Source organism: Biomphalaria glabrata, chromosome 10 (genome assembly GCF_947242115.1).
Source record: "Biomphalaria glabrata chromosome 10, xgBioGlab47.1, whole genome shotgun sequence".
Lineage (NCBI taxonomy): Eukaryota > Metazoa > Mollusca > Gastropoda > Planorbidae > Biomphalaria > Biomphalaria glabrata.
The window spans coordinates 12,486,247-12,507,429 of NC_074720.1; the positions used below are offsets into that span (position 1 = coordinate 12,486,247).

The following is a 21,183-nucleotide window of genomic DNA, read 5'->3' on the forward strand; positions in this document are numbered from 1 at the left end:
TTTACACGTTTCGGATGTTCCTTCAGAGTTGAAGATAATTACTTCCTAGTCCAAACCTCCCGCAGGACGACGGGGGATGGGAGCGGGCAGGGTTTGAACCCTGGGCCATCCATAAATCTGAACGACAGTCCAGCGCGCAAACCGCACGACCAGGCAGCCATCCGATGGTCAAAAGTAATAATGTTTCAAAGATTCATTTGCCGTAAATTTAAATTTAAATTTAATAAAAAAAATAGTAGATTAGTTTTAGTATATTAAAACATTACAATATTGATCAAAACGTTTGGAAATGAAAATCTACACATTTTTTTTACACTTTAAGTTTAGAAATTGAAATTCTACATCTTAATCTAGTCTATTTTAGTCTAAACTAGATCTAGAAATTCTAGATCTAGACTCTAAAATAATTTTAATTAGAATATAAATCCAGATCTAGATATACTGTAATAAAAATCTAGATCTAGTTTAAAAATCTAGATTAGATCTAAATCAAGATATCATTCCTTTTTTAAACGCGAGTCACATAACGAGGCTTAATAAACATTACTATACCGAGTTCTTTTTTCATTTCATTTGAAGAATTAATTCCATATAACGTCAGAGGGAAAAAAAAACACTACGTCACACGGCCTAGCTAGACTAAAAATCGCCTTCATCTATAAGAGCCATTTATCGAGTGTTCATAGACTTTGGTGCACCGAGTGCGTTCTTTAAGCATTTCATTTAAAGAATTCATTCCATATGACGTCAAAGGAAAAAAAAACACTACGTCACACGGCCTAGCTAGAATAAAAATCGCCTTCATCATTACGAGCCTTTTATCGAGTGTTCATAGACATTGGTGCACCGAGTGCGTTCTTTTAGCATTTCATTTAAAGAATTCATTCCATATGACGTCAAAGGAAAAAAAAAACACTACGTCACAAGGCCTAGCTAGACTAAAAATCACCTTTATCAACACGAGCCATTTCTCGAGTGTTCATAGACATTGGTGCACCGAGTGCGTTCTTTTAGCATTTCATTTAAAGATTTCATTCCATGTGACGTCAAAGGAAAAAAAACACTACGTCACACGGCTTAGTTAGACTAAAATATGTTTTCATTAATACAAGCAATTTTTTCGAGGGTTAATAGACATTGGTGCAGCGAGTGCGTTCTTTTAACATTACATTTAAAGAGTCCATCCATATGACGTCAAAGAAAAAAAATTCCATTACCTCACAATAGGCTAGTACCGGTACCATAAAAAAAAATGTCTTTATTTACACGAGATATTTAACGAGGGTTCATAGACATTGGTGCACTGAGTTCTAATAGATATTATTTAAAAAGGATCAAAGCCACATTGTTTTTGCGTTTTGTCTGTCAGTCGGTCTGTCCGTTATCTTGATATAAAAAAAACAACTAAAAGTTATTAAAAATTGATTAACCTTTATTTTACGTTTCAAAACATCGCAATAATTTTTAGGTATGAACTCAATTGAAAAGTTTATATAATAGATTGTTCCGGATGTTTGTATAAACAGTAAAAGAAAAAGAGAATTTCATATAAATGTAATACCGTTAATTAAATTTTTTGGATGGTCTCGTATAAAAATTAGATGTACTACAGCCACGTGGAGAGATTTTCATACCTTACTTTGGTGTTTGGATTCTGTTTTCCTTAAAAATCGGAACATAATATTAACGATAATTAGATTTTTTAGTGTTTTAGGTAGAAAGTTAAATGTACTGTAAGAGAGTAGTGAGTTAAAATATTTTTCATAAAAATCCGTAAAAACATTATTTCGTAAATGAGAAGATTATTTGTTTATTAATTAGAAGAGGGAGTTCAAACAATTATTTGGCGTTAGTAGATTTTTAAATAAATTCGGACATTTCTGGCGACGATTTGTAAGAAACAAAATCCGGAACTTTCTTTATCGATTACAAAACTTCTATGTTATGTTTGTTTTACAAGAAAATTAAATGTCTAAAAAGTAATTTTCAGTAATCAATTCAAGTAAATTACTTTTTTTAAAAGCCTTATGCGATTTCAAACAATCATTAGGCATAATTCATGTTTTATAAAACAATATCCGGAACATTTTTACACTTAATGAAATATAAGTCAGTATAGAGATTATGATTTAGCATTAATATGCTATTTACATAAAAAAACGGAACAACATATTATTGATAATGTGTTTTTGCAACGTTTAAGCATGGAAATTGAATGTAATATAAGTTAGAAGAGCAAATAAACATTTGTTGGCGTTGATTAGTTTTGCACAAAAAAATCCGGAACAATCAATTTTAGATACTTAAAACTATTGAGATGTTATGGGAGGAACATTAAAGGGTAAATCAGATTTTCAATAGCTTTTAGAGTTCTAGTTTTTTAAATCTAATCGTGACGGACAGACCGACCAACAGACGAAACGCACAAAAATAAGCTTCTTTTATTCGGATGGGGGCACTAAACAAAAAATAAATAAAATCTGATTTTTAAAAAAAAGTTTAAGGAATTGGTTTAGCACCTGATCATGTTGCGACGTTACGCTACTGCACGAAAATCGCTGCATAAAAAGTCCATTTAAAAAAATGTGCGTGATATTTACATACAAAGTTCATTATTAGCCTTTATAAACAAACAGAAATGTTTTCTTTTAATTTTAGCAGCTAGTTGACCAGAAAAAACGTCTTTAACTATTATTTGTATTTGTTGTAAACATTTCCTATACATTTTAAAACTATATTTGACTTAGTGATACTGAAAATACACAAAAATTGTCCATCTTTGTTAGCATATTGTAACATTGCCTCCCTTACATTTACGTAATTGTTTTAGAATTGGTGTATTTTTATGAAAAAATCACTTGCATAATTAATTTTATAAATTAAACGGTTTGCTTTTAGAAAACCAAAAGTAGCCGTTGCACCTAAACTATTCAAGCCGGATTTAATGATGAAATAATATTTTTCATATCTTTTCTAGTTTTCGAGATCTGAGTGTGACAGACGGACAGACGGACAGACGGACATTTTGCACAAACCTAATAGCGGCTTTTTCCCCTTACGGGGGCCGCTAAAAAAGAATGTTTCTTTTAAAAACAAAGCTTATTTAATGGAAAGAACCGCTAATAACTGCAACTACTTTCAAGATGGCATGGTTTAGCCCCATTTCTGCTATATGAAACAAAATTAATTAATTACAACCAATTGATTAATTAATTGGTACATTTTTTTAATCAATTATTTTATTGTCGTCGATTATGAATAATTATGAAAAATTTTAACTTGATCAAAGAATGGAAAAAGGGAGAAAAAAAAGTGACAAAACGTTAAAAAGGGGAATAAATCCATATAAACGCATCCACAGCTCTCATTAAGTAGCACGTATTCCTCTTATTTTGATATCAAAATAATTAATCACTAATAATTAATTAACTAATGGATTAACTGTTTTAATTGATTCAAGTTTTGTTAGGTACAATGAATAATTGTACAAAGTACCTGTACTCATCCTTAATCTTCGGAATCGAAGACATTTATTTCTTTTATTTTTTTTTTACAATAGCTCAGTTCAGTCAGAACTTCAGGGAACATGGAGGCGTACTGTGAATATCAAAATCGGCTCTAACTATTTTTTATAGAAATCTAACAGTTGATGTGTATCGTTGAGAATAGAGTTTCTAGCTCGTTAGCCACATGGGGAAAAGTCTAGTGAAAGGTTAAAAAAAAAACACAAATCAATAGAAGTAAATTTTGCATGAGAACTAGAGTTAGATCTATAGGCAACTTCGGTATCGTTTTCTAAGTCTACATTTAATAGCATATCATTGGAATTATTCAATAATAAAGAAAACAACTACACTATCGCAATAACTATTAGAATAATACTTTTAAAATAAAATAAAGCTTATATGGAGTGAAATCGCATAAATTGTTTTGAATCATTCAGGCAATTCATTTTTAAATGACCAAGACTATTCTAGAGTAACAATAATAAATCTTTGCGATTGGAAATATTTTGTATTAACTGTTTTTGTTTAGCGCAACTTTCGTGCTTATAGATTGCTAAGAGTGCTTGGGGTAGTGCTATGTGAGAAGATTTCCAAGCTGCTTTTAAAAAAAAAATATAAAAAAAACAATAGTACATTTCTGTATAAAACAAAATTAAGTAATTATGACTAACTGATTCACTAATTGGTTATTTTTTAATCAATTCACGTGCTGTCATCGACATTGAATAGTTGTGGCAAAGTTTCAACTTGATCCGAGAATGGCAAGTGGGAGATATAACGTGTACAAGATTCCACTAAGTTAATAGAAGCTTTGTAAAAAGAATATATAATGGGACATATAATATCTGCTATTATTTGCCAACAATAAGAGGTTTAAAAAACAAAGTGTCTGAAAAAAAACAAAAAGTTAATAGGCCTATCCAGTTACATCTGAAATGATGGCTCAAAGCCTATACCTGAGTTTAATAATAGTCATTCAAAGCACGCCGAAAGAACCTGTCATAAGAACCAGCTCTCCAACACAAAGCTCATTTTACTGCCTCGGCAAATTACTGATAGACACAGTGCTTCTCAAACTCCACTAGATAAGAATGGAACTTTTTTTTTTCGCGCAGTTATTTAGTTATTGTTAATCCACCGCTTTCAATAAGGACACTTCTTACTTACAGAGGGCTGTAGGCTTGGCATGGCATGGCATCTCTGTGTGTATTTGTAAATGCCTTTGTGAGAACTTTAAATAAAAAACAGTTATTGCTAGCGCTAGAGGAGAAAGAAGGGGAGAGAATTGAGCGATCAAGAGAAGCCACAACATAAAGCCATCTATTGATCACGTTTAAAAGGCCACAAAGGGAAGTAATAGACTTGGCTCATGTTTAATCCCAGTTTTAAAAATAGCCTTCTAGCGCGTCTTTTCCCCCCGTAGTGACCAGCGCTATGATTAACTTCGTCTGGGACAGGGGACATAATTCAATCGAAGGCTGCTGAGGAGGTAGAACCTTTGGAACCATCGAGTTCTCTTGAATAAGCTTAAGTTCCATGAAACAAATCGAACAAAATGCGATGATGATAGAAGAAACTAAGGAGTGAACAATTGATTCATGGAACCTTTATTCTGTAGTCAATACGCTGATCTTTTTAGTGTATTATCTCTAACATATATTTGTCAGCAGTGTATCTATAATAAAGAAATGCCCTTGTACCTTAGAGTACTAGCCACTCCATGTGCCTCTCAAAGAGCCCAGCGCTCAATGGACTCAACGCTTCTAGTGGTGCCACTTTCTCCCTCAAAAGCTACTGTCTGCGGGCTTTTTCTGTGCACGGACTAAAGGTTTGGAACTCACTCCCCATTGATCGCAGACAACATGCTACACTACATTCAAAAAGAACATTTTAACCTACCTGTTTAAAACTTTTTTTTAGATTAGTTTGTCATTTTAGCTCTCGTGTTTATGTTTGTAATGTTATCACAGCGCCTCGAGCCTACATTTTGATTGTTAACAGCGCTTTATAAATATAATTATTAACATTATTAATAATGTTTCTGAAAGTCGAAATACCGTTATATTTGAATGTAAGCGAAAGAAGTAAAAGTCAAGTCAGGTTAAAGAGACCAGTGTCTCAAGGTTAAGTTTTAATCATCTCAGAATACCCATCCAAGCCAGTCGTATTTCTCTTGTATAAAGACCTCACACTAACTAATGGAAGCTCGTTTGTTTTCCTTCATGCTGAGCTGTACTTGCTAATGAAGACTAATCTTTTGATCCCGTGTTCTAGCAAGTGAGATTTGGACTTCTCTAGATACACCAGTGACACGTAGATGGACATCTTCCGAAAAACAAAAAAAAAACCGCCAGACATGAAAGAAGAGGACATCGACCAGACACCCCATTAATTACACCTGTGGGAATGCAAGCTAGAAACAAGTTGACTCTGACCGACACAGGAATTGATCTGGTACTACGAATATATGCCAGAGTTGTTCCATGGAAGAAAAGGGAACTAGATATTATTACGTTCTTTGCGCTGAAGTGCACAAATATCTGAGAGAGAGAGAGAGAGAGAGACAGAGTTGGAGGCATCTTCTGATTATTGACTTACTAAGAGATATCCTATCTCTACATGTTACACTTATGAAGCAAAGTTAAGCTTCCTTCATTCCATTTGTTCGTATACAATAAAAATAGGCGTATAAAAATACAATACTATTAAATAGACAAAGCGACGGGAGTCCATGTTTATCAACGTTTAAGTCTAATTTTAACATGGAAAAAAAAAGAAAAAAAAAGATTATTTGAAGGAAAGGACTGACTGCGATACCCTCAATTCTGAAATAGTTGTACCACTTTTCTACCTTAACCAAAATAAATTAATTTACACTAATTAAATAACTAATTGGTAAACTTTTTATTGATGTATGTGTTGTCATCGACAAATTGTTCAAAATTTCAACTTGATCCGAGAATGGGAAGTGGGATAAAAAAAGCATGTAAAATAAAATATGCTAGACAGACGGACAGAGTGAATTAATACAAGCTTTGTAATACAACAACATGGTATTTTTATATTTGTTAACTTGTCTCACGTTCGGAAAAAAAAATACTCAGAAGTATTTTCAAACCTGATGAAGTGCATGAGTTCTTACCATCTCGATTAGTTTATCAACAACGCTTAGATGTAACAGATAAACCTATAATAGTATATGAAAAGCATCTGGATGTAATAACTGCAGATTAGTTTATCAACAGCACTTGGATGTAACAGATAACTCTAGATTAGTTTATCAACACCGCTTGGATGTAACAGATAACTAGATCAGTTTATCAACAGCACTGGATGTAACAGGTATGGTGGCCAGACAAGCTGCCTTGTTATAGGTGTTTCTATGGTGACATCCTTCAGACGTAGAACAATTATTTTAAAAACATTTGGCGACGTCTAGGATTACGTGAGTTTTGTTGACCTTGGGCGATGAGACATTTTCTGACTGAAAGATGGCTAAAAAACAACAATGGATCAAGTCAAACAACTTCTTGTAATTACTTCCAAGAAGAATTCTAGGTCATAGTGGAAACAGTGGAATAGGATAGCGTCCATTTAGTTTTATTTATTACAAAGCTTATGTCAACTCTGTCTGTCTGATAAAAAGTATGTATTCGTTACTCACTCATTCCCGGAACAAGTTAAAACTCTGCACAAATATTCATTGGCGTACACAGACCTTAATTATAAAAAATAAACTAATTAGTCAATTATTTAATTACTGGTAATTAATTATTTTGTTGGATACCAAGAAGGGAAATTAATTCTTCAGTATTCACATATATGGCTAAATGTGTAGGGTTTAGTCCCCTTAAATTATTCTTTACGTTCTTTTCTACCACACACATACTACGATCAAGTTGGTACTTGTAGCTTCTACATTATTGATATATAGTTGTAAGGGTGGAGTCCTTCCCCTTTTAAAGGATTTTTATATTACTTTACTTGTTTTGCCACCTTATGGGCTTATCCTAAATTTATCGAACTTTTAACTTACGAAAATAAAGCCAAAGCAATGGGGGCAAAAAAAAAATATTTAAAAAGCAAAACAATATCAGAGTTTCAATTTCTGTCTGGCATACGTTGTTTTTTTTTTCATTTCCGAGCAGAGCACTTTAGATGTTTAAAGTACATAGGATCTACACTGAATTAAGACAGAAGCCAATCGATAACCCCCCTCGATATTTTCAGAAATAGAGCTAGGAAAGTTTAAAAAAAAAAAAAACCATGTACATAAAATAACTGCTTATTACACACACACAAAGAAAAAAAACATAAAGAGAACATTTTGTTTTTAAGGGAGGGGGAGGGGGGAGGGGAAGGGGGGTTCTGGATGGAAATCTTTAAAATACAAGCCTTTAGATAGGGGCAACAACTAGGCGAGATTCACTTTGTAAGATCTAAATGAAAGAGTATTGTAGGACTCCAACAAGCAAGTTATAAATAGAAGTGATCTATCCAATTGATCCCTTTCCTTTTCCCTAGGTGTAATTAACCAAACAATCTGTCACGTTGGCTTGGTTCTTGTTGTTTTTCATTAACAATGTTTGTTGCATATGTAAACACGTCTATACCAACTACTAGGGTATGCAGTTACTGACCATGACATGAATCAAACCTGCTTGGAATAGAATGGCGAACACTTCCGGAGACGTAGGTTGAACACGTCTGGACGAGACCAACAGAGACAAGTGACCTGATACTGGATCTACGAACTATTGGCCCATTTAAAACGCATTCCAACAGACAATGATTTTATTTAGAAATAAGTATTGTGTTCAAAGTTTAGTGTCCTAGATTGTATACACGAGGACAAAAAATGGAATTATGATTGCTGAGAACGCACCAGAAAGAAGACTTTGAAAGAGAAAAAAAAAAGACACACAGTATCGACCCCCCCCCCCCCCAAAGTTACTGTCAACATAACCCAATTTTCGTAAATTCTCCAGTGACACTGGTCAACACTTCCGGTTATCGACTCTACATTTGGTGATGACTTCCTCCCTCCACTATTGATCAGACACAAGAGAAGACAGATCTTCATTGTCTGTCTGGACACAGATGTGTCGGAGCATGTAGAGAGGAGAGGACAGGTTTCTGGACACATTTGGCCTCATTGTTTTATTGTTGTTTTTGCCTTTTCCAAAGCATAATCAGTCTGTCTAGAGTGAGTCTAAATTAAGACCCTAAAGTAAATCATTAATTAGATCTTAATCTATAGACACATTTTTAACTGATTTGAACTTTTGGTAGATCACAAACTGAACAAACAATGCTTATCGAGGAAGAAGTAAATATCAAAAGTGAAATATATTGTTAATTTCATATTCGCCATTAGTAAGTGGAAGTAATCTAATTGATTCGCATACTCGTCAGACTTTAAAAAAAAAAATTCGTCTCAATATCTTATAAATTACAGACGTTCCTTTAAGCGAGAAGATAAGTACGTCCTACTCTACCCAGGCGTTAATGTAGTCGTATATGCCATTGGTTTTCCAGGCTAATTCAGGCAACCCGTCCCATTCTCTACTAATTTGTCCTAGCATATGGAATAAGAAATGTACCTTTATATTTGTGTCTTTCTGAGTATTTTATTAGGTTGTGTTTTTCTATTTGTAAGTTAGGGTTAATGTTTTTGTATTTGTAAGTTAGCGTTAATTGTTTAATGAATAATTGTTACTTTCCTTTTTAGTAATCTGTCCTGAAGTGTTTATAAACTTTATGATTTTACTAATGGTGTAACTCTAGTCAAATGCCAATATTCGTTTGTTATAAACATTAGATAAACGGTTTAAGGTGCAGTAAAAACATGACTTTTAAACAAGAAAACCATTTCTAAAAATACTTTTAAAAAAAAAAAGCTTATATTATTTGTAATAGATCTAGAGTAACACTAACAAATCTGTGCGATTAGAAATATTTTTACCAATTGTTCTTGTTTAGCGCAATTTCATGCTTTTAGCTTTCTCGATGCGCTATGATCCTGACACTTGTCTGGACCAGTTGAAAAAAGGAGGGGTGTGAATGTTACTGTGATCGCTTTTTAAATGCATTAAAAAAAAATCACTCAGGGCTCAAGCCTCCTCAAGGAGACTAGTTCAAGCACAACTGTTAAGTACGATTTCTTTCCAGTTTTCGATACCAAACAAAATAATTATTTACCAACAATTAATCAAATAATTGTTATTTTTTAATTGATTCTTGTTAAGTTAGGTGCAAGAAATAATTGTGCGAAATTTCTACTTGATTCGATATTGGGTGTGGGATAAATAACGAATACAGATTTTTTACCAGATAGACAAGACCAGAGTTGAGAGAAGCTTTGTAATAAAAAGAAAAATTTCTGGACAGACAGAAAACAAGACGTGTTAGACACGCGGAGATTTTCTTCACTTTCATTTCAAAACAAGCTGTTAATTTTTTAAGGAGTGAAAAAAAAAATGTCATTACAAAAAAACTCATGTGAAATCAAACTACGTTTCTGGCCAATAACCTCAACCACATCGACACTATAATTTCAGACCTGACGATTACATAGTAGAATCAATGCGCTATTAACAGCTATTGTTATGTCAGAGTAAACTGCCACCCAGCACGCATCGATGCTCTATTGTTTGACAATGCTATTACTTAAGACCAAACGTCAACCTTTAAACAAAGGGAAGATTCAACGCGATGCGGTGTCTGCTGTTATTAAACAATTGAAAGCAGCTCCTCCCTGGGAGATCGATAGCCTTGACTAAATACTCTTACAGCTTTCTCAACTTTGTAATGGCTAGGAGATAGTGGAGTTGAACGCTACGATTGACAGCCCCAAGTGGTTATTAGTGCTTCTATTCAAAGGGTACAATCGAAAGGGGAAACGGAAGATAAAGCGAAGGCCAGACTTGTCTAAGGTGCAAGCGGCTATGAATGTAATACAGTAAGATTAAGATAGAGTCTTGATCAATGAAACAAAATGGAGATAACTTTGTACACCTGATGATCTTCTCTCAAAGTAACAAGAACACAAAACAAAAGTATTCTCGAGATTTGAAATGCCGAAGCTCGCTGTTGGCTAAAGCAGTGATGGAGATAAAGCCCTTCTTAAAATATATTGTTACGATCTTCTCAATCAAGCCTTCTGCAAACACTACTTAACTAAACAACACAGCACATCTAACTCAAGAACTTGACAACAAGAGCTTCAAGTAACAATGTGGCGGTTTAATTACAAATACATCGACAGCCAATTCAACACAATTGGCTACATCAAATTCAAATACTTTCTTGTACTTAACAGAACTGCCTAACTTAACATTACAAGTCTCTCTAGCTCGTACAGCTACATTCTCGAGGACTCAAAGGTACCACAAGTCCTTACTGCTTTTCTGTCCTGGACTCAACTGTCTCTCGACCGTGAAGGCTCTTGATCACATGACCACAACATAGGTCATACTTGCGGTTATTAGCAGTACTGTCCCTTGTCTATCGATAGCCGTTGACCCGTGAGATTGACCTGAGTCGTGTGTATCAGTAGGTCGCACACACATTAGCCCTTTCAGTCCGCCACTGGAGTTACAACAATATGTTTCATTAAACCATAGAGATCTTCTTGTTTTTTATTTATTCATCCATCGTGTTTAGATGTAGTTGAACATATTGCAAGACAGTGACACTCAAATTGCATTGAATAATAAATGCATGTAAATATGAGGTTTGTTTGGATCATGCACACATTTTTACATTTTCTTAATTTACCAGAGTCTAGCATCCAAAACAAAAAGCAACTTATAAAACATTACGGAAAAAAAAAAGAATTGTATCTGTTAGCCATTCGCGAGTGAATACCTCGTTGAGAACAAATAGCGTTATATCTTACGCAACGAGGACTACAAGTAAAAATGTCCGTGATTAAAAAAAAACTACAAAAACATTCTAAAAGCATCTTCATTAGGCCTCTTTTGTTTAGTATGTAGTCCCATTCATTTTATATATATATGTGTTTACTGTACTTTAAATGTGAGCCCATTTCCCTTGCTCAAGTAGATTACGGCTCAACTGTTCAGAATGCCAGATGATGTCAATCAATTTCAGTATACATGAAGGAGATTTTAAGTGGTGACCGTTGTGAATAGATTGTCCTGAATCCTGGAGATGTGTATCCAGTAGAGCTGAGATGTCATAGAGATTTCTATCCGGCGGAGTTGAGAGATGTCTGCTCAGCAGAATGATTTGATTTTAAAGGAGTCTCACAATATAAGAAGCGAGCTGTAGTGTATATTATTGTATACGGATAAATTATAAGGTAAAATACTATGTGTATATAATGTGTTTACTTTTATTGTTGATTTCCATAAATGGAGTGTTTGGTGTATCCAGTGCATGGAAGTATTGATTAATGTGTACAGTAAAAAGCATATAATAACTTGTAGGCACTTTTTAGAAAAACATTCAAGTTTTCCTCGACACGAACTTGTAACATACTAGATCTAGTAGTAGGTAACGATGTAACAGACGTTCATAGTAACGTCCTTCAAATGTTCAGTTCACTAGTTCAATACCTAAGATCATGAAAAGAACGACAAATCCTGGGCTCTTAGATCTACATCTTAGAACATCCATCTCATCCGAATGACGCTACTGGAGGGGGTCTGACCTGCTGCAACACATCTTTCCATTGAGATCTCTCATCAGCTTTAATCAGCTATTAGTGTACATCTGCCTGTACATCATCCTAACATCTCAATAGTGGTCTGCCTTGGAGTCGCCTGTCTTACTGTTTTTGTCCCCCAGTTCAAAGAAATTCTTTCAAGGTGACCTGCACAACGTAATCTGTTGTTTTCTTATTTCTGTCACTGAGTTGTTGTTTTTTATTTATTTTGCTTTTGTATTCATAGAACTGTTAATGACCATTTTTAGGGGGAAAAAAAGTTATATAACTATAACATTGTTTCAACATTTCCAAGAAACTAAAATTGCAGGTATAGAATATTACTGTGTAACTTATATTCATTATGCTATCAACTAATAGATCTAGTTGTAGCGTGTGAAGTTTGTAAGGAAGAGGACAGAAAGCGAACACTTACAGTGGATCTCATCTTATATAATACAGACGTTACTTCAAAAAAGATGATTACGTCCTACGCATCATGCATTTAGTCATGCATATCAACCAATCACCTAAATTCTGCCAAGTCACTGGTTTTCCTGGCTAGCTCAGGCAACCCATTCCATGCTCTAATAGCACTAGGGAAGAAGGAGCATTTGTACAAATTTTTCCTAGCATATGGAACGAGGAATTTGCCTGTATCTTTGTGTCTTTCTGAGTATTTTATTAGATTTTGTTCTGTTTTTTTTTTTGTATTTGAATATTATGGTTCAGTGTTTTTTTTATAATTGCTACTTTAATTTTGAGTCTTCTATCCTGAAGGCTTTCTTTAGAAATGTATTTAGGGCTTTTACTAAAAGTGTTACACTAGTCAAATGTGAATATTCGTTTGGTATTTTGTGTCTGTTTCAGTTTCTTAATGTTTTCTTGAGTTGAGGGGTCCCAAACGGAGGATGCATATTCTATTATTGACATAACCAAGGTTAAATAACATTTTATTTTTATGTTCTTATTTGATTTATAGAAATTTCTTTTAATAAACCCTAATGTTTTGTTTGATTTTTTGAGTTTCATCAATATGGGGATTCCACGACAGTTTTTCATTTATTATAACACCTAGGTAGAAAGTAGAAAACACCAAACTGTGGGAGATGAGTGGACAGAAAAATATAGAAGTTCAGATCTTAGAGACGAAGTGGAGATGGATTGGTCACACCCTTAGAAAAGATACCAGCAACAGAGCTAGGCAGGCCTTAGAGTGGGACCCCCAGGGAACAAGACGCAGAGGAAGACCAAAAAGAACATGGCGACGCAGTGTACTTGAAGAAGCCGAGAGGACCGGGAAGAGCTGGGAAACCATCAAAAAACTAGCAAGAGACCGTGGAGAGTGGCTTGTTTTTGTCGAGGCCCTATGTTCCATGAGGAACTCAAAGGAGTGATGATGATGATAACACCTAGGTACTTTGCGTTTTTAGTCTGTGTTATTGGTTTACCATGAATAAGATAAGTGGAATTCATTTGTTTTAGTTTTTTTTTTTTTGTTACTCTTCTAAATGACATTTAACTTACTTAGTTAACTACACGTTCATCAAAACAAAATAATGTACAACGAGGGCAAAGACGGCTGGGAAAACTTGTATGTAATTGGGGAATAAACCTGTGGGCGATGTTGTTTTATAAATTTATTTTAAACATAGACATGTGAGTCAACACTCTCAAGAACAAAAATAGTTGCTAATTACAGGAGGAGTTACTGTACGACTTGAAGGAATTGTCACAATTCGTCCTCGGAGTCCTTTTACACAATTAGCTAATTGCTTTTACCCCCATACAACTTAACTAGCATTAGGAAGAAAGCAAGCCTGCAAGAATCTTTAAAGTGTAGCCTCATATGTAGATGAAAAAAAAAAGTCTGCAGAAGTCGGAGACACAATCCAGGGGAATTACTCTAAATGGCAATGGTCAATGTAATGTGACACTGACTCCCAAGTTGGAGATAATGATTCTCATTAGTTGATTTATAGAAGATACAAAGGTTCAATGGGGGGGGGGGGGAGATTACCCGAACAACACTAGTGCACCATTATTTAATGTTTTTTTTTAAACAAGCATTTTAAAACAAGTTGATTACATGATTTTGATTTGAAGAAAAGTATCTAAAACTTTAATCCTTTTTTAAAATTCAATTTGGATTTTAGGATATTTCTTTTCCATTCTGTACTATTATTTCTTTAGATCTTGACGCATACTATTTATTTTTAAATGCTTAGTAGAAAAACCTTATAAATGACAAAACATTTTTTGTGAGCTAAGATAATGTTTAAACACCTATAATATATCATATATCAATTGTTTGATATCTTAAAAAATTAAAAGTTGCAAATTAATTGCATAAAATAAAGATATATTAATCTAATTATTTTTTTTCGCGCTTGAATAGTTAGGAAGAGTGGCCAACATGAAAGATCAGTGATGGGAACAGACATAACACACATTTCTGGAAATTTTCTAAACCCCCGTTTGTGAAGCAGTGAGTCAGCGACACAAATAAGGAGTTGCTGGATTCTTTGAAATATATATAAAATTAATTATAATGAATCTTTTATTGCACACATACACATACAAGACACTATTGCTTGTACATTTAGGTGGGAAAACTTTTGACTTGTTTTTGCACTAAGTCTATATCTTTTTTTTTTTTTTACTGACATTATGGGCCCAACGAAATTTTAGGATTTCAGAAAATTTAAAGAAAATTCACATCACAATAACAAAAAACATAAGATTAGTATTTGGAACTTACCTCCATCGACTGGGTTTTTAGGAAACGCTTTCTTCGGAACTCCGCAGATTGGAGAACTCTTCATCTTTTCCACTGTCTTCAGTATATCCGAACTTGATGTCAGGGCAATCAGAAACAGTACGGCAATGGCCGCCAGTGTGTAAGGGCGCCAAGCCCAAAGAGCCATTTCGCCGATATGTCTTGACCTTAATCCAAGTCACTCGACGCCGATGACGTTATCATGGGCTGTTTTCTGAAAATACCCAGAAATACCCAGACCAGTATCGAGCGATCAGTACAATAAGTGAGTGTCTTATAAAATGTTTGTGAAGACTTGAGAGCAGTGGACAAAGCCACGTAGACAGCTACATAAATGTGAAGTATCCATCGTTCAATTGAAGTTTAGCAAGTCAAAGAATATGAAGACAAAATACTGCTAGGTCACGAGTGAGTCTTCGTAGCCAAGTCAAATGCAGTGTACTCTACAGACTCAACTCATGTCTTTACATTTGTTATACAATAGAACATGTTGAAATAGCTCATCATTCCTGACAGTTCATCAACATAAAGAAGACTTGTCTTGGACCTGGGGGAGAAAAAGACAGTAAAATAATTAAACAAGGTTAAAGTTGTTATGCTAAGAGTTTCTTACTTTTTGTTTTCTATGCTAGAGACCAAGAGACAAAAAAAAAGGGGAGAGAGTGGGATGCGTTTCAATGCAAAATTATTTTTTTTAAAAGCCATTTTATTTCAGTTGTATATTTTAATCTCCGGATTCTATCGTAACAGTCAAAGATTTGACATTGTAATGAGCTTGGTGCTCAGAACGTGATGTGTGATTGGGTTCTCTTCTTGTTATAGTTCCTCAGACTTAGTTTCATGTTTTCATCTTCCTAAAACAGTATATTCATTTAGATTTTCGTTAACTCATTCGTGAATTAGTTGTTGACCTAAAAGTCTCTTTGACAGGTCCATGTTTACACGGTCTTGTAATTTGTGCAGGAAACCTTTAGTAACACTAGCATAGCAAATCGATTTTAAACACAAATGCATAGAACCAGATATAGAACTAAAATATTTATATATACATATATACATACATACATATAGATAGATAGATAGATAGATAAGGTAGAGAGAGAGAGAAAGAAAGAGAGAGAGGGAAAGTATACTAAAACTGAGCTACTTCCAAAGGAATATAAGTAAACTCTTCCTGTGGAAGATTTTCTTTCTCTTTATTTCCTCAGCAAGCCTAGACTTGCGCACACTAAATGAAGTCAAGCTCTGCTGCAGGCAATCATCTGGAGAAAATGATAGGGAAGAAAATTACGACGTCTTCTCAGCACACCCGTAGGGGGGAAACATCTCGACAGAGTCGTTCAAGGGGAAGACACCACCATTTGGTGATAATCCGTTCTCTCTGTCTAGCGTACACGATTGTCCTTTTTTTTTCTTCTTCCAGCTACATAAAATTAAAGTGGATTTTTTTATAGCTACAAAGACCACATGCAGTTAGTACAAAAATATCACCTTCACCTATCCCTTAATCTGTTGGACCGTTGGGATCACCATACAAGATTTGTTGACCATCTTCTCCATTCCTGTCTTTTACATTGGATAGAACCTCTTTAAACGGCAGGCCTGTCCATTCTTTTATATTGTTTTCCCATCGCTTTTTCTGTTTGCCTGTTCTTTTTCCTGGTACTGGTCCCTGAAGAAAGGTCTTTGCAAGCCTCGAAGACCTTGTAATATGGCCATAGAGTTTTTGTTTGCGTTTTTTTTACAATAATTAGTAGGTCATCGTGGTGTCCAATCGCTGTGGTAACCCTGTCTCTAATCTCTTCGTTTGTGATGCGGTCTTTAAATGGGATACCTAGGATCCTTCTGTAACGTCTATACTCCATTGCTAGGATCCTCCTCTCTAGCTCTGTAGTCAGCGTCCAAGACTCTTAAGCATATAAGATTGAGGCCATGACCAAGGAGCACATCAGTCTGACTTTGGTGTCGAGGGCTATACCTTTGTATCTCAATAGTGTTTTGGGTTTTGCAAGTGATGCTGTGGACTGTGAAATTTAGGCCAGAAGTTCGGTTTGGTTCTTTCATCTGAGACGATAGCTCCGAGGTATTTAAAACTACCAACTCTTGTCAGCTTTTCACCTCCAATGCTGATGCCCCTTTTAAAGCCCTGTTGGCTATTGGTTATAATTTGAGTTTTTTCAGTATTTATTTGCATGCCATATGCTGCGGAAGTCTTGTCGCTGCGCATAACCAAGTCTGTTAGTTCTTCTTCTGTCTCTGGTAAGCCAACTGTATCTACTGCCAATTTCCAACGTCTATCCAAGATTTGACGACACAGTGAACAATTTACAAAAAATAAAAGTGTATTTAATCCAATAAAGAATTATAATTTTTATACTTATATATTATTCAACAAGATGGATTACATTAAACGGTTACCGGTACTAAAATTTAAGAAAGCATAGCATATCTTTAGTTGGTCATTAAGTCCAGGACTACAAAATAGACAACCATAGACAAATGGCGCAAGGGCAGTAACTCCTGTCTTAAATCCTCTACCGGTTCAACACCCTTATAAAATCATAATTATCTAATCACAACAAAAACACTAGAGTCCAATCTTATAAATAGTACAATCAATAGTCTCCACTGATGCAGCTTACTCCAATGATTTCTCTTCTTACATCAGAATTCTTTTTTTATGCTAAAAATAGCGTTACATTATTTTCCTTTTTGAGAAAGTTGAGAAAATCGCATACAATGGAAACTAAACTCTAATATAGTTCCAAGTACACCAGTGTTTGAATCACAAACTAAAAAAAAAAAATTTCAAACTGGACAAAACGCGTCCATTAAATTCAATCTGTTTAGGTCTGAATATGCTTAAAATGTTCAGTAAATATACACTGAAGGTAATTCATTATGTCCCAAACAACCAGGGTCGCCATTTCATGTTGTCAGGTTGGTGACGAAAAAAGCCCCACAAAAACCTAGCTGTGTCAAAACGGCAATGTTTAACTAGAGCACCTCTTGTGTTCTGTAGCGGGACAACTGGACTATCACTTGCCGCGTAGGCCAAGGACATCCAATCAATAGCACAGCATCCGTTGTCCGAATAAAGAAAATGATTTCACAAATCGATCTACGTGGGTGCGACCGTGTGCGTGTAAAGCGGAGATGATAGTCCAACTATTTGTTATTTCTTTTCCCCATGAAAACTACGCTATTGAAGAACAAATAGACAGTTCGTCCTTTCACTCAACATGTAAGCACTAACTAAATCTAAGTGTCCAAATGATACTTGGGACAATGAGCAAGAAAACTCAAGTGTTGTATACGTATTCTCTATTCCAAAAGACTCTTCAATGGAGTCATAACAAATAACATTAACTTTATACACACGTGAGACAACTGCAACATATATATATACTATATGTAAACATTGGTTTCATAACTCATTGCTCCATAAGACCATATTGACAAGCCATTCATTTTAAGGAGCTCTCCTGTAGTTTGTTTTCAAATTCCATATAATCATTAACCAAAGACGCATTTTGATTTTCTTGAAAAATCTAAGATACGTGTGAAAACAAAACTCAACCAAGTAGCACAATAAAAACAGCGAAGTCATTAAACAAAGTGTGAAGAATGTGGTTACAACTTTGCTTGTTTGGTGGTGGTGTGAAGAATGTCCTTAAAATTGTGTTTGTTTGATCTTCATATTTGAGATGGTTTAACCCACTGGATAAGCGCCAAATTAACAAACTGTAATGTATATTATTAATTCCTTTCAAATATGGCGCCGTCTTTCCCCACTATCTCTCTCTCTATAAGTTTTGATTCTTAACACTCAATTTAACATGCATCTTTCTAAATACTTTGTTCAATAACGGATTCTTTAGTTCAGTGATAATTTCATTAAGTTGCTAGTGTTTGTCTAAGATATCAACTATCAGGACAATCAATGTTTCTCACTTCTGAGTGCTCTTGGTCAATACAAACTTTTTTGTTTCATTAATCTTCAAAATATTTGTCGCTACTTATCCTCACACAGTCATTCGCTACTCATCCCTTGTCTTTTTGTCTGCTCTTTCTTCTCTCCGTTAAAGATTGAACAAGGGAAAGAGAAACTTTAAATGTGCCACTCAGTAAAGCTTCCCCACCATCGATTCCACTCGACTAAGCTGAAGCCGGTTGTAGGTTCTACTCTAGCAGTTCTAGCACTAGGGGGAAGAGAGGTGGCGGTGGGGGGTCATCCTCGTTACTGATCTCAACTGGTCAATCGTTCATCTCGTTCATGGCTGGTGGCAACAAAACTTCCAACACTGACCAGGTCGTTAAGACAAGAAGCCATGAGAGATAAATGCTTGTCACTCGAGGTACTAGTGAAAGGGCCTATTCGATTAGTCAAGGGTACGCAGGTAGTGTCAGTATTAAGTACCCCAGAGATACATCTATAGCACCTCCATCTCATAGAAGTATCATTGATTTTTTTGAACCGACCAGCAAGACACTTAGCGTAATCTATTTGTGACGATTTCATAAGAAATTCAGTAACGAACACAGAGTGGCCAAGAAAGACAATCGGAAGGAGGTAGATAGAGAATATGATGTGTTAGGATCGTTTACTACACATGAAATATTTAGTTTTTTTTTTTTTTTCAAAGCTTATGTTAACTTACTCCGTCTGTATGTCTGGATGGAATTATTTTAAAAGCTAGTACTCCCACTTCCCATTCTCGAATCAAGTTGAAACTTTGCACAATTATTCATTGGCGATGACAACAAATAAATCAATCAAAAAATTAACCAATTAGTTAAGTAATAGTTGTAATTAATTAATTTTGAGTTATAAAGAAAATGTGCTAAGTTAAGGTTAGATAAGCCTTGTGCAGAGAATTAGGTCGTTCGCTCAAAATTGGAAGCAAATAATAGACTTTTTTATAAATACTTGAATAGCTCAGTGGTAAACACGTCGACCTTCCATCGTGGAGGCTCGAGTTTAAATTCAGACTCAAAGAACTTTTTTTTAAATTGCTTTTGAAAAGGCAGCACAGACTCCCCCCCCCCCCCCCCCCCAAAAAAAAAATTTGATCCATAAAAGTGATTGCATCATAGCGCATAGATCATGTTATAAGCATGAAAGTTGCGCTAAACTGCGGCTATACAAAAAAAATTCATAAAAATATTTCCAATCCATAGATTTTTTTATTGTTAGCCTAGATCTATTAAAAAAATAATCATTTGTCCGATTCAAAATAATTGAAGTTATTCATTTAATACGAGTATTGTTTTTTAAAAAGTATTTTTTGCAATTCCTGTTATCAGTTTGCTAATTCATGGGAAGAAACTGAAGGAAAAACCTGGACACGGATTTCGGCTCTAACGAATTTCCTAGAGAATGTTGACAGTTTATGTATCTCTTTGGATTAAAAAAATTACTATCGAATTGGCCACATTGGGAAAACTCGAAGATTATGGTTAGGGTTAACTCAAAAACTCAAGTTCGACCGTTTTAATTTAATTTTAATTATAAATTGTATTTAATGAATAAATAGACAGGTATATACATGAACGTTAGAAATAGATACATTGCATGACAGAATAGTCATTGAAGGTTGACTGTAGTTATAACACTATTTTGTACAAGTCAAAAAGTACTAGAACAGATCCTACAAAATATATCCTACCTGTCTTTTTCCCTATTTGAGCGATGTTTACATCTCCTGTCTGCTAGACCGGTTATCAATCAATTATTCCGCAAGAAAACAACAACTTGACGTCGTAAACAGCCCCCCTGCCCTCGCCCCTCACCTTCACAGTGAGCTCCAGGACGGGAAGCAAAAGAGAAATATCTGGCAAACCTTAACGAGCTGATCGATATAGTCGTGCACGGGATTTCTACGTTACTGCCAGTAGAACAGAACAACAACAATTGATCATGGCCTGGTTTGGTAGCGTACACCGCTTGTGTTCAATGTCAACCATTAGATCTAGTCACTTTGAGCATACACTTTACCCTCATCACATGACAGAAACGGTTTCGTCTACGAGCGGTAGAACACGCGTTTCAAATGTCTTGCATTTCCAAGTCCTGGCTTGGTCTGCTTTGATCTTTACGCCTATGAAAATACAGCTGGACAAATCGATACTAACGGAATACAATTTCAACAACCTTATTTGTACACAACAATCATTGATGAAATTGAAAGGTGACTGGTTATTGTACTGATCAGGAAAATTAGAAT

General features: G+C 34.9%; 1 protein-coding gene across 4 annotated transcripts in view; it reads right to left on the bottom strand.

Moving 5' to 3' along the window:
• The window catches only part of LOC106054466 (putative molluscan insulin-related peptide(s) receptor), a 110,806-nt gene that overhangs the window by 64,044 nt on the left and 25,579 nt on the right, over nt 1–21,183 (bottom strand). For 3 of the 4 annotated variants that reach the window (XM_056043082.1, XM_056043083.1, XM_056043084.1), the window contains one exon: nt 14,939–15,503. In XM_056043082.1, the coding sequence (XP_055899057.1) occupies nt 14,939–15,104 (166 nt within the window). In that variant the 5' untranslated portion in view covers nt 15,105–15,503. Of the gene's footprint in view, nt 1–14,938; nt 15,504–20,625; nt 20,959–21,183 lie in introns of those variants that run through there. The other variant, XM_056043085.1, reaches the window with a different exon arrangement.